At 51.4% G+C, this 22,711-nt stretch overlaps 1 protein-coding gene across 3 annotated transcripts in view; it reads right to left on the bottom strand.

Annotated features, from left to right (window-relative positions):
- arhgap21b (Rho GTPase activating protein 21b) overlaps positions 1-22,711 on the bottom strand; it is a 34,107-nt gene that overhangs the window by 7,714 nt on the left and 3,682 nt on the right. For 2 of the 3 annotated variants that reach the window (XM_056596321.1, XM_056596320.1), the window contains exons 3-21: positions 18,092-18,280; positions 17,826-17,847; positions 14,335-14,427; positions 13,503-13,581; positions 13,246-13,300; positions 7,778-9,386; positions 4,960-5,106; positions 3,956-4,058; positions 3,761-3,806; positions 3,367-3,489; positions 2,948-3,247; positions 2,564-2,628; positions 2,307-2,452; positions 2,067-2,209; positions 1,484-1,642; positions 1,257-1,335; positions 1,045-1,118; positions 872-961; positions 304-471 (exon numbers count right to left, since the gene is read on the bottom strand). In XM_056596321.1, coding sequence (XP_056452296.1) covers positions 304-471; positions 872-961; positions 1,045-1,118; positions 1,257-1,335; positions 1,484-1,642; positions 2,067-2,209; positions 2,307-2,452; positions 2,564-2,628; positions 2,948-3,247; positions 3,367-3,489; positions 3,761-3,806; positions 3,956-4,058; positions 4,960-5,106; positions 7,778-9,386; positions 13,246-13,300; positions 13,503-13,581; positions 14,335-14,427; positions 17,826-17,847; positions 18,092-18,280 — 3,690 coding nt within the window. The remainder of the gene's footprint in view (positions 1-303; positions 472-871; positions 962-1,044; positions 1,119-1,256; positions 1,336-1,483; positions 1,643-2,066; positions 2,210-2,306; positions 2,453-2,563; positions 2,629-2,947; positions 3,248-3,366; positions 3,490-3,760; positions 3,807-3,955; positions 4,059-4,959; positions 5,107-7,777; positions 9,387-13,245; positions 13,301-13,502; positions 13,582-14,334; positions 14,428-17,825; positions 17,848-18,091; positions 18,281-22,711) is intronic. The other variant, XM_056596322.1, reaches the window with a different exon arrangement.

The raw sequence follows: 22,711 nt of genomic DNA, 5'->3' as shown, positions 1-22,711 counted from the left end.
CGACTTAATACAAGGAGGGCATGAGGAGAGCACCTCGGAGAAAGGTGGTGTGTGGTGAAGGAAGGACCACTCAAGTGAACAAAACACTAAAAAGAAACTTTGCTTGTGGATGCAACTCAAGTTTGTGATGACACACAGATCAATCCAACCGCGGGTTCTCATTGGCTCGTACTGATGCCGAGCGATGTCATTCAACACCAAAAGCACGACTTTGAACCGATCGGCGACGCCGAGTGCGTGTCGTCCGTGCATGAGGTTTGACCGCTGGTCTCGACTCGTGGGGGAGCGGCGGGGCATACGTACGTCGGGTTCATCCGTGGCCTCCTGGCTGAAGAACCAGTCGCACTGCTGGATGAGGTTCTCCACGATCTTACACTGGTCGGGCATGTGGTTCACCATGTTGGTCATGTTGTCCTCCGAGGTGCGCACCAACGTGGGCCCGAACACGATGGCCAGGTTACGGGGCTCCATCTGGACGGGGGGGGCAACCACAGGGGGGGTTCAGAGACGGTGTTTAAACGTGGGGATACGTAAACCTTATCAATGTCTCCTTTTGACTGAACGTTTTGTCCCAGCGCCAGAGTAGTAGTAGCGGTGGGCACGGTAAATGGTAAATTGACTGCATTTTGTATAACCCGTGGCCCGCCAGAAGTGCTTTACAACATTGCCTTACATAAACCCGTTCATGCACACATTCACCCATCGACGGCGGTGGCAGCCATGCAGGGCGACAGCCAGCTCGTCGGGAGCAGTTGGGGTTAGATTGCCTTGCTCAGGGACACCGCGACACTCGGCTAGTAAGCCCCGGGGATCGAACTAGAAACCGTGCGGTTTGTCAGCCAACCCGGGGCAGTGACGACATCGTTCCTACCTTGTTGGTCTCACAGTTTTCCGCGACCTTCTTTAAGTGGAGGAGGAGATACTTGAGAGTCTCGTAGTGGTGCTCGGGCAGCTCGTAGATCTAGAGAGGGGGGAGCCGGTGTTAGTCCTTTAGGGGGAGAGCGAGGTAATGAGGGGGGCTGCTGCCGGTTCTGGTCCACCTACCAGCCTCTTCAGCTCTTTTAACCGCTCCACCGCTTCTTCCGCTCGGTTCGCCTCGATGAAGTCTGCATATTTTTCTGTTACGGGTTGTGGGAAGAATAAGTAGAAACGGGTCAGGTTCACATACAGACGCACCGGCAAAACACCAATAAGATGACGTTATGTTGGTTAAATTGTCGATTGTCCATGTTTTCCGAGAATCGACAGCGCCCCACCATTTGTAAACAGAGGTTCTGGAAGTTTCCGGAAGAAGGATTTCAGCAGACTACTGATAACATTGAGGTCCCGCCATTTCTAAAATGAAGAAAGAAAAAAATAAGAGAAAGAAGAGTGAGAAGAAAATATTGTGTATTTTGAAGACTACAATATTGTCCATAATATTTCTGACTAAATGGGACACTGTGCCTGCATGCATACATGTGCGTGCATGTGTGAAACTCACGTCCTCCTCAACATCGATGTCGTTCATGCCCTTGCTGTTGAGCTCCTCCTGCATGTTGGAGATGGCAGCGTTGTTCCCGGGGACCCTGTAGATCCCCGTGTACTCTAGGCCCCGCTCCTCCACCACCTTACAGCACACCTCCACGATCAGGGGCACAAACTACACACACACACACACACACACAAACACACACAACAGGGTCAATGGATGAGGACATCAAGAGGTTAACCAACACTGCAGCTGTGGAGTGATTCTCTCGGGAGTTGGATGCTTTCTACATTCACTTAGGAAAAACAAACAAAACGATTTACTCCATTAGAAAGTACAATCCATCGTGGGAATATGACTCTGTAAATCGTTTTACTGTGGTCTACTTAAACCCCCGCCGAGGGAAAAACCTCAGAAAACAGCAACCACCTGAAAACGATACAGCTATAAGCGTAGCTCCGACTCAGGCCACTAGAGGCTGCTACCGCGGAAACACACAAAGTGCAGATGTATGCGATTTTTTTCCACATAAAACAAAAACAAACCAGCACTCGCCCCCCCGTTAACGATCGTAACGGCGCGACCGCTCACTCACCCTGTTGGAGATGGCGGGGGGGCAGTCGTCCAGCCGCACCCCGAACGAGGCGCCGGCGGGCGGCTTCTTCTCGAAGGGCTTCCTCATGAGGCCCGGGATGCCCATCTTCCAGCTGGCCCGGTCCCGCGGAGGGCTGGAGTCATCTGGAGTGGCGGGGGAACACACGATCCGAGTTAGTCCGCTCAGAGGACCCCCCTCTCTCCCTCTCTACAATACCAGGTGTGTGAGCGTGCCCCTTACCCCTAGCAGATCTTCTGTCGTCCCCTGTTTTGGGCGAGTGGGGGCTGTGGCCCTTGCCCTCTCCTTTGGGCCCCAGGAAGGCCTGCTTGAGGCTGAGGGACTGGCGGGACGCCTTGGGGGAGGGCTCCGATCGGCTGCTGGGTGCGCTGCAACAGGTGTCAATCAAACGTCAATCAGAGGAACACAGTGGGGGTCTGTCAGTGTGGAGGTGCGGTGCTGTGGCTGGACACTAGGGGGCGGCGGCGGCTTCTCCGTACCTCATCATGGTGTTGTATTCCTTGATCTTTCTGCTGATCAGGTCCTGGCTTGTGAAAGACGTGTTCTGAAACGTTGCAGTGTGATCAATCAGACAAGTCGACAATGTGGCAGGCGTGAAGCAATACGAGTGACAGGGTAATCGACTCACGCTGCGTTCTGGTCTAACAGGCTATGTAAACCATCAGTCAATAAAAACAAACCAAATATGGTATATCGAAACACTGGGTAGGTCTGGTATGAAGGAATTAAATCGTGTAGACCAAATCCAAACCAACGTGGCCAACAGTGACCCGGGGAACAAAGAGTTAAAGACAATGTCCCCTGATCGAAGTTCGCACGGTCGTGATACGGTCTAGTCAGTGCACCCCCCGCCAGAACCCCACCTCTTGGTCCAGGTTGCTGCTCTCCTGGATGACCCGGATCCAAGAGAGCATGTCGTCCCGGCCCTCCGCCTGGAAGAGGTACTCGCAGTCCGACGTGGTGAGCCGCAGCACGTTCTTGCGCTTGGTGTCGCTGTAGGAGATGTCGATCAGGCAGGCCTTGACGCAGATGGGCTGCAGGTCCTCGTCCGACTGCGAGGAGGCGTGGGACAGCCCCTCCTTCTTGTCCTTGTACAGCGTGAGGGAGTGGCCGCGCAGCACGCCGTACGTCTGCTTCCACGACTTCATCCCGCCGCCGACGCGCTACGCCCACGCAGGAAGAGAGAAGGGAGGGTTACTCCCCGGACGGAGGTGTGTGGAGGACGGGTTGATGAGGCGTTTATGCGTCGGCGGCGCGGTGGTCGGCGCGGCCGTGCACGCACCTTGCTTTTATCGGTGAGCAGCTGCCGCAGGTTGAGCCAGCCTTCTTTGGAAGAGTCGGGGAAGACGTCGGACGAGGAGTCCCGCCGCGAGCTCGAGTCGTCCGACTTGTGACCGTCCAGAGTCTGCAAGTGGAGGCACAGCCGGGATGAGGCGACGTCGCGAACCAAGCCCCCGCAGAACGGGTGAAACACAGAGCATGAGGACACCGACATTGTTTCCAGGAAGCCGATGAAGATATCTAATCATCAAACGAATACGAGTCTTTGCAAAGAAACGCTTCCTGGAAACACAACTTAGGATTCAACCTCCAAACCGCCATGACCTCCAAACGGTGCATTCTAATCAGAAAAAATAAACTTTATCAGTCCACCCTTCATAGCTGAAGACACTCACCTTCCTCAGGCCCCGGTAGCTAGGCATGTGTTTCCCGGAGGCGCGGCTGAACGGGAGGAGAGGGAGGGAGAAAGGGAGGGAGGGAGGGAGGGAGGGAGGAGGTAAATAAGCAAAATGTGGTTACGCCAGATTACATCAGACCGGCTTCCGTGCGGACCAATGAGATCCCGTGATTAGATCCCCCGGGACACTCACCGTCCACGCTCTTCCCGGTAGTTGTCCAGGCCCTCGTCATAAGACTTGGAGCGCTCCGTCTTACCGGCGGCGTCGGACTCCAGCAGGGCATTTCTGAGGGACTCTGGAAAAAGGTCACACATTAAGCACACATTAAACACACACACACACACACACGTTCGTATGACCGTGGGGTAAATGAGAATGCAGGCAGTGAAAGTAATGCGCAGAGCCGTTTGCGTTCCGAGCATCCAGCCCGTGTCTTATGGTGTCAGCCAGTTAATAGGATTGTCCCGGGTTTGGCTTGTGCGCAAAGTCAACAACTGGGACTGCCAGCGGAGACCACTACGGAGATATGAATTCTGCATGACTGCCTCCAACCGAGGGCATGCACAGGTCCCCAGGGAGGGAGATAAGCAGTTGACCTTCCCATGCCGAGCGGTACGGAGCGAGGTTAAGACTGAGGAGCAGGGATTAAACAACTAGCTTGAGATGCATAGCAGCAACTGGGCGCAGGATAATGTATATTGATCTTTGGTGTTGCATCATAGAAAGAGATTGGATTTCTGCCAAAGGAGGTCTCTCTTCAGGAGAGTAAAGCCAGCTGTATGCCTCACAACGTACCATTGAGGGCGGTGTAGGACTGCAGTAATAATGATCATTTTCAGTCGGTCAATCTTATGAATATTTTCTCGATGGATCAATTTATCATTTTGTCTATAAAATATTTATTAATAATAGCAATTGCCAAAAAGAGCTTTGAGTGTCAAGTGTCTCAAATGTGCTTACTTTATCTGGCAAGCAGCCAAGAATAACCCAAATATTCCTTTAGCAATGATCCATGAACCAAATATTTGAACCCAACCGCAACAATAAGCAGCAGATGTTCATTGTCAGTAATTGATAAGCGACTTACACGATTAATCAATCAGTCTGTCGACCGACTCGTTGTTGAATCGACTCACCGTTTCAGCCCTCCTGTGGTCGCTGCCACACGGGCCACCGATCTCCAAAACAGCTCTTACCTTGGTCATGTGACAGCTGGCGTCGAATGAGAGGCGACGGCGTGGCCGGGCTTGGTGGCGCGGTGGCCTGGGCCGGGGCCACCGATATCACCGCCGCAGCAGGGATGGAAGTGACCTCGCGGTCGACGCTGGGGCTGGCCGCCTCGTCTGTGAATCACACGGCGCGTGACATCACGTTATGGCACAGGGCTCACGGCGGATGGCTCACAGCTTAGGGCACAGACACAACAGCTGCATGGCCGACCGCAACCCAGCCCTGTGAATTGGGTCAGGGTTTTGATGCTTTGCCCATAATCAGCTACTGTGCTGTCCACAGCGCTATTAAGGGATAACGCCCTGGACATGCGGCCCCGCAGGGCTGGCGACGGCGCCACACAAATCACGCAGCCCCCATCAGGACGACGGATCCTGTGCTGACATGCTCTGTAGGAGAGAGTGCGAGGGAGAGAGGAAGTTCTCTGCTCTCCGACACCGCCCACTCTTGGCACGGCGGTGCCTGAAGAGCTCAAGAGTGCAGAGCTGCTCTCTACAGCCTTGGGGGCTCTGGGAGCTAAATTTAAAAGCAAATGTCCTACTTTCAGCCTGGGAAGCCTTGAAACAGAGCATATGAGGAAGAGGGGGTGTGAGCAGAGCACAATGGGAGATCACGCGCCAACCCCACTCGGATTCCACAGCGCAGGTGCGTCCACAACTTTCTAACTTTTATCTAGTCCAACAACCGAAGTCACACCACTCCATCTCGACCACTGACACCAGAGGGTGCAGGCCGGGCCCAAGGCAAAACAACATGACGCACACAAACTGTGAACATGGCCTGCGTCTGATCTCTCGCTGGTCATCTCCACTGAGTGGGATGCCGGTCACATATTTACAAATGTAGTATAAAAGTCAGCAAAACGGGTTACCTATTGGGACACTCCGTGTTAGAATATACACAATAAAAATAAAAATAAACATGCTTTTTTTTTAAATCTATTTTCCCGGACTACTAGATTAAGGCGTCAACCCCTCATGGCAGATGCATCGGCGCGGTTGAGACGTACCGGGTTCCTCCAGCTGCAGATACTGACACTCACAGTCGTCGCAGACGCTGCACCAGGCCACCTGGTCCGACCACAGCCACCACAGCCAGGGGCTCTGCCGGCGGCCCGGCCTCTCCACCAGCAGCATGGCACAGCGGCCGGGGACACAGGCTCCCCTGTCCAGGGCCTCATCTAACCGCGGGTGCCTTCAATCGGCCACCGCCAGCCAGCCCACCACCCTGGCCCCGGCGTGGAGAGGTGCCAGCGAGAGGTTTTTTGCACGACGCCTAAACTACCAAATGTCGGCTACCGGATAAACGCCCCCCCGCGGCCGTCATCCCACGTCTGAATCTTGGAATGACACAGCAAACTCGGGCTCGCCCACCGCCTCGGTCAAGCCCCCTGATTCCTCACTGAGCAAAGCAAAACATGGCCGCATTCCAACCGACGGAAAAAAATATGTCTTGTTAACCGAACGAGAAAAAAATATAGAAAGTGACCCGTGGTGTCGCCTAGGCTAGGGCACGGCGATCTGACCAATCGGAGGCTGCCATCCGGGGCCATGGGAACTCGGGCTGACCTCACACGACACGGTGCCAAGACCAGCGGCCATTCAAGTGACTCATTGATGGGGACCCGGAGGCCTGGTCAATCGGAGCTCTGTTCTCCAGGGTCCCGGGCACGGGGCCCAGAGTGGTGGTGCTGGAGATGGGGTGTGTGGGGGTGTGTGTGTGTGTGTGTGTGTGTGTGTGTGAGGGTCGGAGTGTGGGGCAGCAGCACCGCTGTCACCGCACGCTTTGTGTGCACCTGGGCCGTGGATCTGCTCACCGACGTCTCCTACTACCCCCCACAACACGTGGTAGGATAGACCAACGTAGAGGACGACCACACGGGTTGGACTGAGAGGGCGGGACTTACTCCATTTTCTTTCCTCCTATTGGACGATTGTCTAGGGCCGGATGTTTTGAGAAGACTTTTTTGGAACATATTGTAAACAACGTTTATAATATAATTCTCCAATGAGACTACACGGTCATCGACAACCGCTTTGGAAACCAACAACCCACGTTTTTTTGACTAGTATAATCAAGGGACGATAATTACAGACCGAAAAGAAAGAAAAATAGCAAGTAGCATATAATTAACACCACATAATAACATCGGTGAAGTCTCCAGAGTTATCAATCACAAACCCACATTGATGAATCATGCCGGAGGTGTTGACAGCGTCTAAATATAACCCTGGATGTATGCGACTCAGACCAACTCCCCCCCCCCCCCCCCCCCGGCGGGACACAGTATGAGGCGGCGATGATGTCACAGCCGCCGACCCAGTTCCTCCTTACCTGCAGTGTAATGTTTTCACACATCTGCCCTCAAAGCGCAGCCGCACAAGGGCCCTGCCTTCATACATGACTGCTCATAAGATATTTACACGTGTGTGTGCGTGTGCGTGTGTGTGTGTGTGTGTGTGCGCGTGTACCTCACAACGGAAAGTTTCACATTTCTCCCAAATGAGCTATAAAATATGCACTGCATTATAAACATTTTAGAGCTATAAATAAAGGCTTACTAGAAATCGGCTACAATTACACTACATTATGCATGTTTGTGGACGACTGATGCATTTTTCACCAAAATGCCCTACAGACTCACACCGCATTAGTAAAACAACAAGACTAAAGCTAAAAATACACACTCGCTAAAACGAGCTCCGTAGCACCGGAGCCACGGCGCTACTACTACGAAGGAGGAGGCGCGGGCCACCGCCGCTGTTGCCGTGACAACCCCCTTACCGATGAAGGGGATGGCGTCCAGCGACTCGTCCAGGTTGCTGGAGCAGGAGGCCTGCCGCTGCTCGTCCAGCCGCCGCATGTGGATCTCCCGCCGCGTGTCGTTGGGCAGCCAGCACGCCGCCACGCCCGCCGCCGGGTCCCCGTCGTCGTTCACCGCCAGGATGTAGGAGGGGTGGCGCAGCGGGCTGGGCGTCTTCCCGCAGGGGGGCTTCTCCCGGAGGACCACCCCGCCCTCCGCGGGGCTCCGCCCGCCGTTCATGTGGCTCTGGGGGTGGTGGTGGGGCGGCGGCGGCAGGGGGGGCCCCGTCTTCAGGATGCTGGGCCTCTGGGGCCGCTGCTGGGGGGCCGAGTACGACGACGGCCGGTAGCCCAGCGCCGTGGCCTCGCGGCCCGACCCGGCGGCGGCGGCGGCGTGGAGGGTCTCGGCCCGCGAGCGGCCCTGCTGGGGGAACGGTCCCGCGAGGTTGGCTTTGGCTCTTTGGTCGGCGAGGGGCCCGGACGGCCCCGGATGCGAGGACCGCTCGGCGAGCATGGGCGAGGAGCGGGTCTGGAGGGCCTCGGGCCCCTGAGCGTAGTGCGCCGGGTTCGGGGGCCCCCGCATGTTGCCCGCGCCGTACGCCGCCGAGGGCCGGTAGAGCGAGGCCTGCCTGGGGAGGGCCTGCCGGCTGGGCCTCGCGCCCTGGTCCGGCCGGCCGTAGCCGCCGCCGCCGCCACCGCCCCGCCGCTCTGCGGGCCACGCCGGCTCCCCCGCCTCCACGTAGTCCGTGGAGCGCGAGCGCGCCTTGAGCGCCAGGCCGTCCTGGGACACGCTGCGGGGCGGCCAGTGGCGGGCCTGCGCCGCCCTCTCGGCGCCGCACATGCGGTCCTGGGAAGCGCTGCGCGGGGGCACCTGGAAGCGCGGCGGAGGCCCGTGGTAGGAGCGTTCGTGCGAGGTGCTCCGCCGGCGGACCCCCTTGGGCACCCAGCCCGCGGGGGGCGCGTGCTGCGCCGTGCCGAAGGAGTTGTGGCCGCCGGCGCGCAGGCTGTCCAGCCGCTCCTGGATGGTGCGGCTGGCGTGCGTGTGGATGCCCTTGTTGTCGATGTACTCCCGGTAGGTCTGGTACGTGCGCCAGTCTATGTTCTGGTGGTTGTTGGGGAAGTGGGGCGGCGGCGCCAGGCCGTAGGGCGCCAGGCCGGGCCCCCCGGGGTAGACGTCCGCCTTGCGCGGCGCCGGGTACTGGGAGACCGACCGGGGCCGGGCCCGGAGGAAGGCGGGGTCCGCGTAGTCCATCCTGTGCGAGGGGCCCATGCGGCCCGCGGGGGCCACGTCGGGGGGCACCACGACGGTCCTCAGGCCGTCGTTGCGCAGGCTCACCGCCAGCTGGCTCTTTGGGTAGGGGGCGCGCGGCGGCGACGGCGGCACCGTGATCTCCTTGCGGTACCCGAGGTCCGAGGTCGCCACGGAGCCCCTGCACGCCTGCCCGGACGGGGGGGGCGCGTCCGTGGCCTGGGCCATGGCCGGAGGCTTACAGTCTACTCGGGGGTAGCATAGAGGGGGGGGCTCTGGTATGTGACAGGCATTCCCGCTGTACGGGTTGTGACTACGCTGGTAGGCATCCTGGCAATAGGCCTAGAGGGGAGAAATGGGAGAAGATGAAGCTCGTCAGAAGGGCAACACTTGGAGCCACATTTGCAGTGATGTGTGATATTTAACATGGAGACAAGAGCTGCTGGGAGCGGGACTCAGACCCTGGACTTCCAGTGCTGGTGCTGTGTGCATGCGTGTGTGGGCAGTGCTCGCAACGCGCATGTGGAGGCGTTTGGTAGTTCATCGGTGTCAATGTTATTCAGCTGTTCCCTTTTCTTAGTGTTTCTGGCAATGCATTGGGTATTATTCCATAAGACACACTGCGTCCTATTGACAGTAAGAACATGTAAGCCTTTCCCCATGAAATTGCCACCGTGAAGCTAGCAGGATGGTATCAAAGGACTTAAAAATCAAACAAAACACTACAACAATTGCGTTATAATCCCTGCTGTGATCCTTTTTTACCTACGGCAGTAAAAACAGGCATGACAGCTGTGGATAGGATTTGTTTTCAAACCAATCCTTAAAATGGACCTTGAAGAGGTAGCCCATGATAATGGCAACCTCCCAAACATCAATGTGTTGTTCATCTACCCATGGTTTGTTATAATTTTACAACCTCACCGCTTTGACATTGTCATGTGTCAACTATGCCACAACGTGGCTGAAATCATTGCGATTACATATTTTCTCTTGGCTTCACATCGAAATCCAAATGGACTCTGACCCTACTACTCCGTGTCAAATCCTCTCTCGTAAGTCGTCACCGGGCGTTACACAATGCCTGGTCCGTGCCACGGTAATCTGTGCCCGCTCATGTCCCGCCCTTTGTAAGCACGGCGGTACCGCTGAAGTTCAGAGGTCACTGGCTTTTATCTCCCTAATTCGCTTTGGCACGCTGGATGAAAAACGGGGCGAGGCCAGCTTGAGCTTCCAGCTGGGACGCGGTTCACTCTCGAAGCCAACAGGTACTGCGGTCACTGTACAGCGACCATTGGCACAGGCATCATGTTATAATCAGTATGACAGCGACGATTCCGCGTTTAAATCTAGGTTGCAGCCCTCTAGACCTCAGCTAACACCCCGGGCAATAAAAGAAATACAGAAAACAGGAGCCCAAAACAATCACGGCATGCATGACAGATGCAACAAATAAGGACATCAAGTGGCTACCGAGCCAGTCGTTTTTTTTTTTTTTTGCTTACCAGTTCAGAGGTTCCCTGAGAGACGGGCTACCGGTAGGGCGAGAGAGAAAAACAAGAGCCGTGAGAGAGCAGGGCAGATAGGGAAGGCTACAGCGCAGAGGCGGGCGGAGGGGGGAAAAAAACGACACACATCGGAGGAATCAGAAGGGACCGACGGAGGAATGGTAAAGTGTGAAAGGGGCATGGCTTGGCCTGGGTCTTCGAGCACGACAATAAATACACCGGCGCTGCAGGAGAGCCACACGGAGGGGCGGCCGAGGAGACGTTGGGCGATGTGACAGTGGGTGGGGTGGGTGGGGAAGTCCACGCTAGCGATGCCACCTGCCCGTGGCGGTCTGGGGAAGAGGCAGGAGCAGAAGCCTGCCACCCATTACGGCCGTTCAAGTCTCCATCTCCCGCGTATATCCGTCTGCCGCCAAAAAACGCCGTGCTCAGTGAGCAAGCTGCCTCCAGTCTCTCCCTCTCTCGCTCGCTCCCTCCCTTGGCTGTTACTCACATGACAGAGGCGCAAGCTGCTGATTATGAATTCAGTTCAGATGCAGACATAGCAGCCCCCCCCCCCCCCCCACCACCACCACCACACACTCCTACCTTGCCTCTCCTTCTCGGTTAGCGTCAACCTGTTCAAAAGACAGCACCAACAGCTGACTGTGGCTGGTTATCAGCCGTTCATTTCCACTTTCTCTTCCCTCTGTTTTTCCCCCGGTTATTTCCTTCTGCCTTTCCAGCTCACCTCCCCCTCCCCCCCCCCCCGTCCGCTCACACTCACTCTCTCTCTCCCTCCCTCTCTCTCTCTCTCCCTCTCTCTCTCTCTCTCCACTCACAACCCCCGGTGCCTTCGCTAAGCAACTGCTGCCTGTCTCTAAGGCAGTCGGTGTGTGTGCGCTGCCTGCGCCTCTTACGGTGCGAGTTGAGCCAGCTAGCGGTTGTGATAATCCTCCCTGGTGGACTGTACCGTCTGCTTTTATCTTTTAATAGGATAATTATGGGCGGTTGGCACATTACCGATGCCCGGCTAACTCTGTGTTTCCTGTGGTTGCTAGAGCAACAGATGACTGGGACTGTTCGGCTTGAGAATGAATGCTGGAGGAGGGGGAGGAGCCAGTGGGATAGAGTGAGACGTAGAAGCCAATAGGAGATCAGTCATGCAGAGACGGGAAGCTGGTCAGAGGAAGTGAGTAATATGGGTGGGCAAAGGGCTCGTCCCTGCCATAAAGGGGAGATTACTAAGAGGCAAGTAGAGGCATGTACTTTAAATCTTAGATTCAGATAGTGAAATCACTTACATAATAGCAGTATATAATAATTAAGTCAACAAACGCTCATGCATAAAATGCCCACCAGCGGTTTACCGGCAATACTTGAGGGAGAGAACTTGATTGTAATTACATGACATATTGATTTTTCCTTCCTGACGAGTATTATCCAAGCCGCTTCATGCAGAGCATGTTCCCAGATGAGGAATTCAATTATTTATCATGTCAATTATGGCGATGCACAGAGGCCATAAAAGGGCACACAGGGGAAGTGTTTTGGCAAAGCAAATGGGTCCATGTCTGTCATAATATCACTCATTATAAATAGCCTGTCAGATCATAAAAAGCCCAGGGAAAGCATCCAATACGGGGCGGAGCAATCAGGGATTGTGTATAGCTGTGCACAGATAGCACATATATATATAGTAGGTTTATAAGCCACGCTCCAAAATCATAAATGCCATGGTTGCATGAATGGTTCATGTGTATTCCATACAATATACGTGCCTGTAGCTATTGCAGACATGCAGGCGTTATTGTGGCAGTTTCGAGGAAGCTTAGTTTGAATTCAAATCAGAAAACGGCGACAATGTGTCTGGAGAGTAGACTGCGATATCATTCATTCCATGGGACTTACATGTTAAAACATAGTATTAGTATTGCAAAAGAAAAAAAACACAGCCAGGAACATGAGGGCAAACCTTCAGACAACAGTAGTTCAAAGAAAGTTAACCGTTTCAGCATCACTGCCCTCTCGGCGGCTCAGCCTAACTGCCTCCATGCTAATCCTACAGAGCAGACCTCATTATAACAGCCCACCAGACACAAACATAGGATAGAGAGGGAGGCCGAACTAGACATGGGCACACGCTAAATGCTGTATGGCTATTAACCATAAGTTCTACTTCCTGAGATATCAAAACCCTTTCCCGTGACCTCCCAAAAAACAAAAAGGAGAAGTAACAATAGATCTGCAAGACTGAACAAAAGTAAGCATATTTCTTTGTTGGGAAGAAGCCACACTGCGGTGTCCCAATCAGGCCATCAGATAAGGACCAGGAAGGGTAGCTACGGAGTGGCCTGGTTAGGAGTCCCAGATACAGCTCTGATGGGACAGGACCACAGCCTGCCTCTTTCAACTGTTGCCCGACAGGGCGTGCGCACACACACACACACACACACACACACACACACACACACACACACACACACACACACACACACACACACACACACACACACACACACACACACACACACACACACACACACACACACACACACACACAACTGGAGCATCACTCTGACACCCAATCACATGCATAGTGGCAATCACTACAGTGCAGGAGGGAGAGACAGACCCCCCCCTTGTCTTCAGCGGGCAAGCGAGGGCGGGAAGTGAAATCTTAGCGGACCGGAGGGCAGTGAAGAGGAACTTACCAGCTGCAGTATGTCTTCGTCTTTTGGCATCACACAGAGTTCAAGAAAGGAACCACTGTATGGGGAAACCAAGAAAAGGGTATCGCATCAGTATTTATTTATTTGTCAGGGACAATGCAAAGAAGATCTTAACAGCTAAAAAGATCAAATCGATTGTCTTGGGTCCGTCTGTCTGTCTGTCTGTGTGTGATTAGAGAACAGAAAAAGAGCAAGTAACAAGTAATTATATAAATGACTCAAATGTAAATCAAACTCGCCTGTCTTGGATTAAGGCGATGACCTCGGAGTAGGTCTTTCCGAGGATACTAGCGCCGTTGACCTTCACTAACCGGTCTCCTGTTGAGAAAAAAACACCACATTGCATCAACTACCCATGTATGACCCGTTTCCTTGTCAGCTTTAATGTGGAACAAGTAGTCCAGGAAGTGTGGCTTTGGCAGTCAAAACGAGGGTATAGTCTGCGTGAGATCAAATGGGCTGCAGTCGGTCACATGACGCCAATGGGACATCGGCATTCACGGACAGAATAGAAATACCCTGGGACACGGGAGGCTGAGAGCAGGATCCATACTTTTCCGCGTCCGGGTGGGCCGCCGTGACATAATGACGCCCTCGGCCCATGTCCGCGAGGCCAGCAGTCACTCCAGATAACAAAAGGGACGCGTGTTTTGACTTGAGGTTGCGAGATGGCGTCCAACGTTACCAACGCTTGTATAATTTATCAATAGAAATATTATAAAAAAAGACAGCCAAATGGTGTTTAACTCCTGGGGCAAACGCTTGGGAGAGCCCTTTCTATGCATATATGCTCATGCTGCTTCTTGATTTTTATGGCGCTTGGCAAACACCGTTATGGTACCGACAGCCCCCTGACTTGCATGGAGTCTAGAAGGGGGTGAACAACACGCATGAGGGGAGAACGCCAGACACCAGGCCCACCGTTTCAGAGAATGGAACCGCAGCTGTCCGCGGGGAGTATGCCCGAGGCCTTACGCAGTGGCCGTGGAACAAACAGCTAGACGGGTTCATAATAGACTGGGTAGCCACGCTCCAATGGGGCTCGGCGGGGAGATTGATGAAGACCATTACCTGTGCACAGCCCGGCTCCATGCCCCGGGCCGCCTTCTTTCACTTGCTTCACAAAGATGGTGTCCATTGGCTCTATCTTATTCCTCGGTCGCCCTGGCGACGAAAAACACAACAAATTAAAAACAGCAGTCATGAGACATTTGGTGAAAACAATCTACCCGCTTGAAGCCCCCCGTTTACAATCCAAGTTTTTTGTTTATCCGAGCTTGGTTAATTATTGTTAACGGTTGTCATGCCTGAACCCCTTAACCCTCTCCCCTAAAACTATATACAAGGCATTTTTCGTGATGAAAGACAAAGTTTATAGTTAGTGGAATCCGGTTGGCGGGTACACGAAGAATACCATCTGACTCAGACGTGGTGTGTGTGCGAAATACCATCCCACTCAGACATTGTGGGAGATCAAAGAAGCCCAGAAAAACAATCGCAACATCCCCTAGTGGCTGCCGGACAAAATAGAGTGAATATGAATTAACGGTTAATAGGAGAACCCGAAGACGGCTTCACAAAAGGTGTAGCGCCGTTTGTACCGACACCGTGGTATAATAAACAGACTTCTTGGCCTGTGTCGGCCCACACAGTTTTGAATGGGAATGGTAATTAAATCGCGGGGAGGAGGAAAAAAAAAAGGGAGTCTAAATAGAGGGATATTGTGTGCATTATGGGAGGTGGATGAATACCACCAAAGAGAAGGGAAACCTGTTTGCTCATGCTCCTCCGGTTTCCTAGCAGCTGCATGGTTGTGTGTGTGTGAGGGAAGAGAGAGGGAGAGAGAGAGAGAGAGAGAGAGAGAGAGAGAGAGAGAGACTCAGTGATAGTGTGCTCAGCTGCACAACTCCCACTCACCAACGGAAAAACAGCTCTAGGCTCAATGAGTCAGTCAAGCTCTACTCGTTTCAAATCGCACATGATGCACGTTTTTATTAAATGCATTACTGGTTTTTTATCCGGCAAGAAACGCTACCTTTTCAGGTAATTATGCAAACATGGAACATAAAGCATAAGAACGGATACTGAATGTAACGTATTTATATCCATGCGATTATCAGCAGCGTTCTTCGATTGTCTGGAGGTGTGAATGATTTAATTGACATGCATCTCTCATACTCAATCCCAGATATTTAGTGCTGCACACAACAGCCATGACAAACGATTTGAGCAGACATCCGCTGTTTCCCGCCCATAAACGCATGGTATTACACAGTGACATCGTTGGGAGCGACATTACGTAATACTGCAACACGAGTCCTGTCCCCTTCCACACACAAACAAAGCATTATATCATGTGCCCTCTAGTGGCAGAATGAAGGAGTGCATATATATATAGACACACACATCAACAAATTGCTTTGGCTTATGTATGCATGCAACCTTTGGATAGTTGATGTGACTCTACACGAATGTCTAGCATGCAAATTCCACATAGGAAAAGCTGTTCAAGGCTTCACCTGATATATATGTGATGCAACACATGCAACGCTCCACCTTTAACTTTTCATATCCTAGATGTGTAATAAATCATTAACTGTTTGCATGCTAACATGCTTATGGCGGAGGGGGTCATTGATGTGTACACTTTATAACTAAAAGCAGCAACCGTATCAATTTCCAGATGGGTTTAGTAAGTATAGAATAACCTAAACTAGGTATAGCAAAGAAAGAAACCTTCCGGAGGAAGTCCCACAAAAAAGACCAAGCATGGAATATTAGACCCCTCTGAAATGGTTCAGTCTCCAGACTTGTTCCTCATAAAGGGATCCTTTAAGTTAAAAGGCCGTACGGCTGCCCAGTGACTAAGGCATTCTCATGGTTCCATGTCAGAGGAATCTCCCCAGTGAGTCAGCCCACCTCCCTCACTACCTAGTCAACGGGTGTCCAGGGAACAATGGGTGTGTGGATGGAGCGTGTTGACACAAAAAAAAAACCTATATGTACTGGAGAGCAGAGTGTGTGGTGGCGCCGGGACAGCTGGACAACATCAAACACTAGCGGAGAACGGAGAGTGTGACATGTACAAAGAGGGGGTAGCGGTGCCTTAAGCTCAGGTGCGGCCCGTTTCCTGCGAGTCGTGGGAAAAAAAAGCCTTGTCTTGTGAAATCTGCTGACTCTGATTCAATATGACGAATGAGCTCCTTCCAGAGCAGTGGCGGCATCAGGCTTGTGTTCGCAGCCCGCCAGCCCACATCCGCGCACAAGTAAATTAGTCTCTCTGTCGAGCGTTATACAACCAGCAGAATTATTCAATATGCGCCCCCCCCCCCCAGGTCTGATTTATACACAATGCAGAGCACATGGTGCTCGCTGACTTGCATGAGCTCAGAATCGTTTTGACGTGTGCCGGTCCTCAAGGGGGATGATGAGGTGCGTCCGTCGTCACTACGCAAGGCCTCGTTTACCCATAATCCCTTGCAACGCGTGTAGATATGTTGAAGCTAATCTATGGTTGCATGCCTATTGGCCTTGGGTCAACAACACAGGCAAGAGAAAAGGTCTGAAGCAGAAACGCTATCGCCTTGGGTGGATCGGTTTAATCATTAATCGCACGTCTTCTTAAAAGGGATTGCGCAAATTAAATATTAGACATTCCTGTGAGCGACCTGCTGGAACATTTATGCGCCGTATCACTAAGCTAACCAGTTTTGAACTTATGCGTGACTCCAAGTCTACAACACTATTATTTCTGCATTACCCTGTGAAAACGTACAGCCCGGACTGAACATGGCATTACGAATGCAAACCAAACATGATTGGATGGCCTCCTCGGGATTAACTGTGGTTAGAATGTGGTTTGGCTACTGTGGCGTTTAAAAACCAAAAAGGGAAATCTTAAAGAAATATCGTTTAATACTTTAATAGCACAAGGAACATAATCAAACAACTATGCCTGCATACTAAAACAAACCTAGCTTTCCAAGTCCAAACACGTGGCAGAAAATCTAAAAGGCAAATTGTGAAATCTGATGAATGCGTCAAAAGGTAACTTTGTTCAAGGGAGTCTTGATATTTGTGAATACGACACTCGGGTACCGCCATTAACCCCTCTAGTACACCCCAAAAAAACGTACATCATGTGGTCCTCAAAAGGGACGGAGCTCTGGGTATACAAGCCCCCACAGGTGGACAATAGAGTTAAAACAGTGAAGACCCAAACAAGGCTTTCTGACGGCTCTCTCTGGGGCCCCGTTGCACCTGTACTCCCCTGGCCGCTCCCCTAGCAACCTGGGAACAACACGGTGACACGGGCACAAAAGGGAAGGTCGGCGCAGGACACAAACCGATGCCACCGAGCAAACCTTTTCATGTTCGCCACAAAAGGCCAGGGACACACAGCGGCGACATTGTCTGCGGTGCATAAGGAAGTGGTGGAAAAAACGAATAGAAAAGATTGGTTGGTTTAAAGGGCGATATCAAGTAGAAGGCGGCGCGCTGAGTCAGCAGGGAGACGAGGCGGGGCGAGGGGAGAAAGGGTTGTCTTTTGTGGTTCTGCTTACCTCGTCGGCCGTGGTCCTCCTCCTGAAACAGAGAGAGAAAGGAAACAGATGCTTAGGTGCCCTCCTTGCCTGGGGATGTGGAATTTCACACCCATGCATCGTGTGTTTTCAACTCAAGCATTATCCTCCTAAGTGAGTAATGAGCTAAGTAAACAGAAGTTGGCAAGGCGTGTCGACGTGGGACAGCGGCGATGACTGTGATCGTGGTGGGGGAGGAGGTGGTGGTGGTGGTGGTGGTGAGAGTGAGGGGGTGGTGGCGCTCTTACCAGGAAGGCAGGGTGCACGGTCGACTCGGGCGGGTAGACGATGAAGTGGCGCAGGGTGAAGCCGAAGCCCATGGCCGTGCGTCGCAGGCGCACCGTCTTGGGCCCCGGCCAGGAGAAGGCCTCCTCTTCAGACAGGTAGGGCCCTCCAGGCGCCTCCGGAAGGTCGGCCCACTCCAAAGAGTCATTCTGCTGAAGGGGAGGGGGAGACGAAGTACGTTAGCAACTTCCTAAATCATGGATGAGGTTTTGGTTCATAAATGAGTATCAGGAACTGGGTACTGAATGAACACCGGGGGGCAGACAGGAAGTGGATCGTGTGGAAAGAGTGAAAGTGAAAATAGTTCAGGGCTACGTTAGAATGATTGCTTGGCCGAGAAAAATGTAATCTACTAGGTAAAAGATTCGACATAAGATTAATCCCTCGTGACCGTAATGTCAGGAGTACTATTTTAATTGTCAGTGTGTTTCTCACTGTACTGTCTGTTCAAGGACAGCAAACAGGGTGAAGGAAATCCCTCATAAACACCGGGCAGACACCTGAGTGGCTCCAGTGTTAACCGTTCAACCAGGGTGTCTCCTTTCCAGTTTTAGTGGCCGGCATGTAAAAGAGCAGCCCTTCCTCCAAGTTGGACACCCGCCCCACTATTGAGGGGCTATTTATAGCCTCACACCTTTGTGACGACGTGCGACCCACCACCCCTGCCCCCCCCCCCCTGAGCCCTCACCGTTACTCCATCAACTCAGGTTTATGGTTATGGTACGACTGGGGGAAGAACAGTCCGTTTAAATGATGATGTGCTGCCCCCCATACAAAAACAACTGTCCCTTCAGCCCCTACCCCCTCTCGACCAAACGCTCCTCCCCTTCTGTACTCTGGGCGAGTGAAAGGAATCTGATGAGCTTGCATATCCCACTATCCCCCGCTTCAGAACTAGAGGGAGTATGAGAATGGCTGGACATAAGGTAGGACCTGTACGTCCAACAAAATCACCAAGTCAAGGGATACAAAATGTCCAGCAGACAAAAACACTTGCCCTTTACATTCAATGCCCAGTAGTTTTAATTGACACTTTCCACTTCTACATATTTAATTAAAACACACGTTGGTGATAAACAAGGAATTTAGGGTTGACATGGATATGAAAATGCAAGTATTATTGCTAGCTACAAAACTGTTAATATGCAAATTTGCCCCAGGGGTTAGCCTACTTTAACAGTCAAGGAAAATTAAGGAAACTTACAAAATGCTCCGTTAAAAAGATAAAGAAAAGAAGATGCCAGATAAGATTTCACTTTTAAAAACAAAAACATGCGCAAAGGCGATTTAGGCCGACTCAGAGTTGATCAAACGTAAGATTACTACGCCGACGCTGGAGGAATGTTCGGTGCGCGCATTCCATTGAAGTGGATATGTTTGTGCGCGTGTCATGTCTTCTGTTGACTCATTGTCAGCTGGCCTGAATATATGCCTCCCTACCATATTCAGTGGGTGAAAAAGCTGACACAACACTTATTTCAGAAGGAGTGGTTGAGAGGCAGGAGTGGTTTAGGCCACAGCGCTGTGAAGTATTTGAAACATGCACTGGCCACGAAGGAGCCAGACCATTTGGAGTTTAATACGCTGAGAAAAGTGAGCTGCAGGTGCAGCTGACACCCGTGTGCTTCGCCTCCCTCTGGGAACTCACCAAACCAGTTTTCTAACCCAGCATTGGCGGTTCCCAGGGCCTCCTGCTGTTCCGCGTCGAGGCCTGTGTGCTTAAGCCCTGGGTGTACCCTTTCTAAACAATTCTGATCCATACCATGAGGGGTGTGTGATGAAAAAGACAATGGATCAAGTGCGCGATTCAGATGCCTGCCCGGTTGTCCCCCGAGTGCCAAAGGCATTCGGATTCCAGACCACTGAATCTGATTTAGCAGCTGGGCCAGAGGGCTATTTGCAACCCTTAGATCTTTGGGAGTTGGAGGTTTTGGGTGGGGGGGAGAGGGAGGGGTATATGCTTGGGGATAATCTGCTAGACACATGCCTGGCAGGGTTATCATTGCCCCCTGCATAGCTAATACCATGGTGAGACACAGGGACAACCACATTCTGGACCTAACATTGCGATGGAACAGCCCTCCCCTTTGTCCTGACTTTATAGTGGTCCAGAGATTCCTGTGAACAGGACTTAGTCTGACTCTGAAGATTAGATCTCCGTCTTATCTCTGCAATACACAGTACATATACAGGACCATCGTAAAACGAGACCCACAAATCAGCCCTCATCCCAATAGGGCAGTATAAAAGGGACAACCAGGAATAACTTGATTGCTTAATGCTTGTTCTGGCTAATGGGCTGGTTACCGTGTCCATTAACCAGAATAAGGAACTAAGGCCTAAAAAATTTTTTTGTTTGGTTCCGGTTTCCGACCGACCCTGTCAATTTATGTGCGACCCAAATTATTTTATGAGCTTTAAAAAAAAAAGAAGCTTTTTTAATGCAAACTATAATTACGTTTTGGTACAGCACCTCTTCATTCTGTACAAGGATGAGCGAATGTTCTCGTTTCTAAATGAAAACAACCTACCTATCATTCGCTGCCGCTGGAAAAAATAAAATACCTACCTACCCATGACCCCAACTGACCAAACTTTTTTTTTTTTAGGCCTAAGCAGGCAAAGGTTCACTCCGAAATGGACAAGCTCAGCCCAAGAGAAGTGTCAATGAAAAAATAAATTTGAAGAAACACCCCAGATTATGAAACCAACCATTTGTAGCTCACCAACAAATACCTCAGGGATTTATGAATCAATCAAGAGCAACAGGGTTATTTACAATGTGGGAGGCAATCTGCAGTGGATTTCCAATCATTTGATGTTCAGGAGGAACTCAACTGCTCTTCCACAAGTCGTGGCTCATACAGCCGGATCTTTTATCGCGAATTATAAGAAAAGAAAATGACCAAAAAAAAAAAAAGATATATTCAACATTTTCTGTGAAAATGTATTGACCCGTTGTTACCCTAAATGGCTGACATCGTAGGCCGACTCATGTATACCATCGTCATCATCGCACTGCGTGGAAAAAATCTTTTTAAACACTCTTTGCTTTGATACGCCTCAAGGAAAGCCATTACTGTCCATTCAGAACCTCACAGGACTACAACCACATCCACGGACAGAATCCTTTCATTCTCTGTACAAAATACATTTACACTTCGCCAGGTCGCCATGTTGATTGTATAGATCAATGCACAAGTTTACAGAACAGAATAAATCGGAAAAAAATAAGCGGCTCTAAAAGAAAAATAAAGTACATATCCGCAGACTCAAGACAGAGACAACATTATCAATCCTTACTCCGTTCACTCGTAACATGTACGGGAACCACCGTACATGTTATGTGTTGAAATGTATTCTGACGCAACCAGAAAAATTACACTACATTCACCGCATGACTTCAGCCATAGAACTGCAGGCATGTGAACAGCATGGTTAAAACGGTGAAAAAACCCTCTGTTCACTGAGAGCTGACAAATTCTACACCACATCCAGTCCAAACCAGGCACTTATCTGTGAAAGGCCTACGATAATGATACAGGGGAGCGAGCTTCTGGAGAGGCCAAGTCATCGCAGTTCACTATTGATGAAGAGAGTAAAGGTTATTCTCATCATCATCCATTGGGGCACGTCAGTCTACATCCTACACAGAGGCAAACATACAAACGTCACATCCTCTCCTAAATGATGAACATAATGTTGCTTCAACAAGCCAAATTTTAATTTATTCGCAGGACATGAATGAGAAATTTCTCTACATCAATGGCAGCATAATGATGAGTACTTTTTGTTGTTGACGACTACGGCCATTGGTCACACTCACAACACTGGTACTTCCGTTCACTTGCCCGAAAAACATTGAGACTCTGGTTGGTAAATATTGTGCCACTGAGGAAGGGAATCCGCAAGCAGCAGTTTTGACAAAATAACAACAGTTATCTCTCTGCCTGCCGGTTCCTATGAGTCATTGCTGATGCTATGAAAAGAGGAGTAATGTGTCGGGGGGGGGGGGGGGGAGTTGTACATCTCAAAATGCTAAACCCTCATAAAATAAAGCGTCAGATAGCAATTGCCCCATAAAGTGTCAATGGAACGTGAAGGTAAACGCCATAAAGCATGATTTTGAATACCACTGGGACGATGCAGACATTAGCGCTGGGCCACAGGAAATGACAGCTGTTTTCTATTCGATTGACGATCCATTTGCCCTTCCGATATTAATCAGTCAGCCATGAGTCCTGCTCAGTGGGTTCTGTAAATAGCATCTAGTCTAACCGAGTTAAATGCCGGGTCTTAATGTGGGCCAGATAGTAAGGAAATGGAGGTCTGTTTGTCTCAAGTCCACGTCACAGCCGACTTGAGTGAATGGTTTATAAACTACACAGAAACACACCTTATTTAATTCGCTGTATGATATGAAGCCTGCTAGGCGATTTAATGGAAGGAAATAAGGACTTGGGAAAGGAGGTAGAGGCCTGTGACACGCTAAAAATCACATTCGATGTGTTGAAGGATTTAACAGGAGCGATTTGGTAGAGGAGTGTATGAAAATTTGACACCTAGATGGACAAGAGCCAACC

Source organism: Gadus chalcogrammus, chromosome 8 (genome assembly GCF_026213295.1).
Source record: "Gadus chalcogrammus isolate NIFS_2021 chromosome 8, NIFS_Gcha_1.0, whole genome shotgun sequence".
In the NCBI taxonomy this organism is placed as follows: domain Eukaryota; kingdom Metazoa; phylum Chordata; class Actinopteri; order Gadiformes; family Gadidae; genus Gadus; species Gadus chalcogrammus.
The sequence above is the reverse complement of the archived record's forward strand: the minus strand, read 5'-3'. Positions and strand labels throughout refer to the sequence as shown.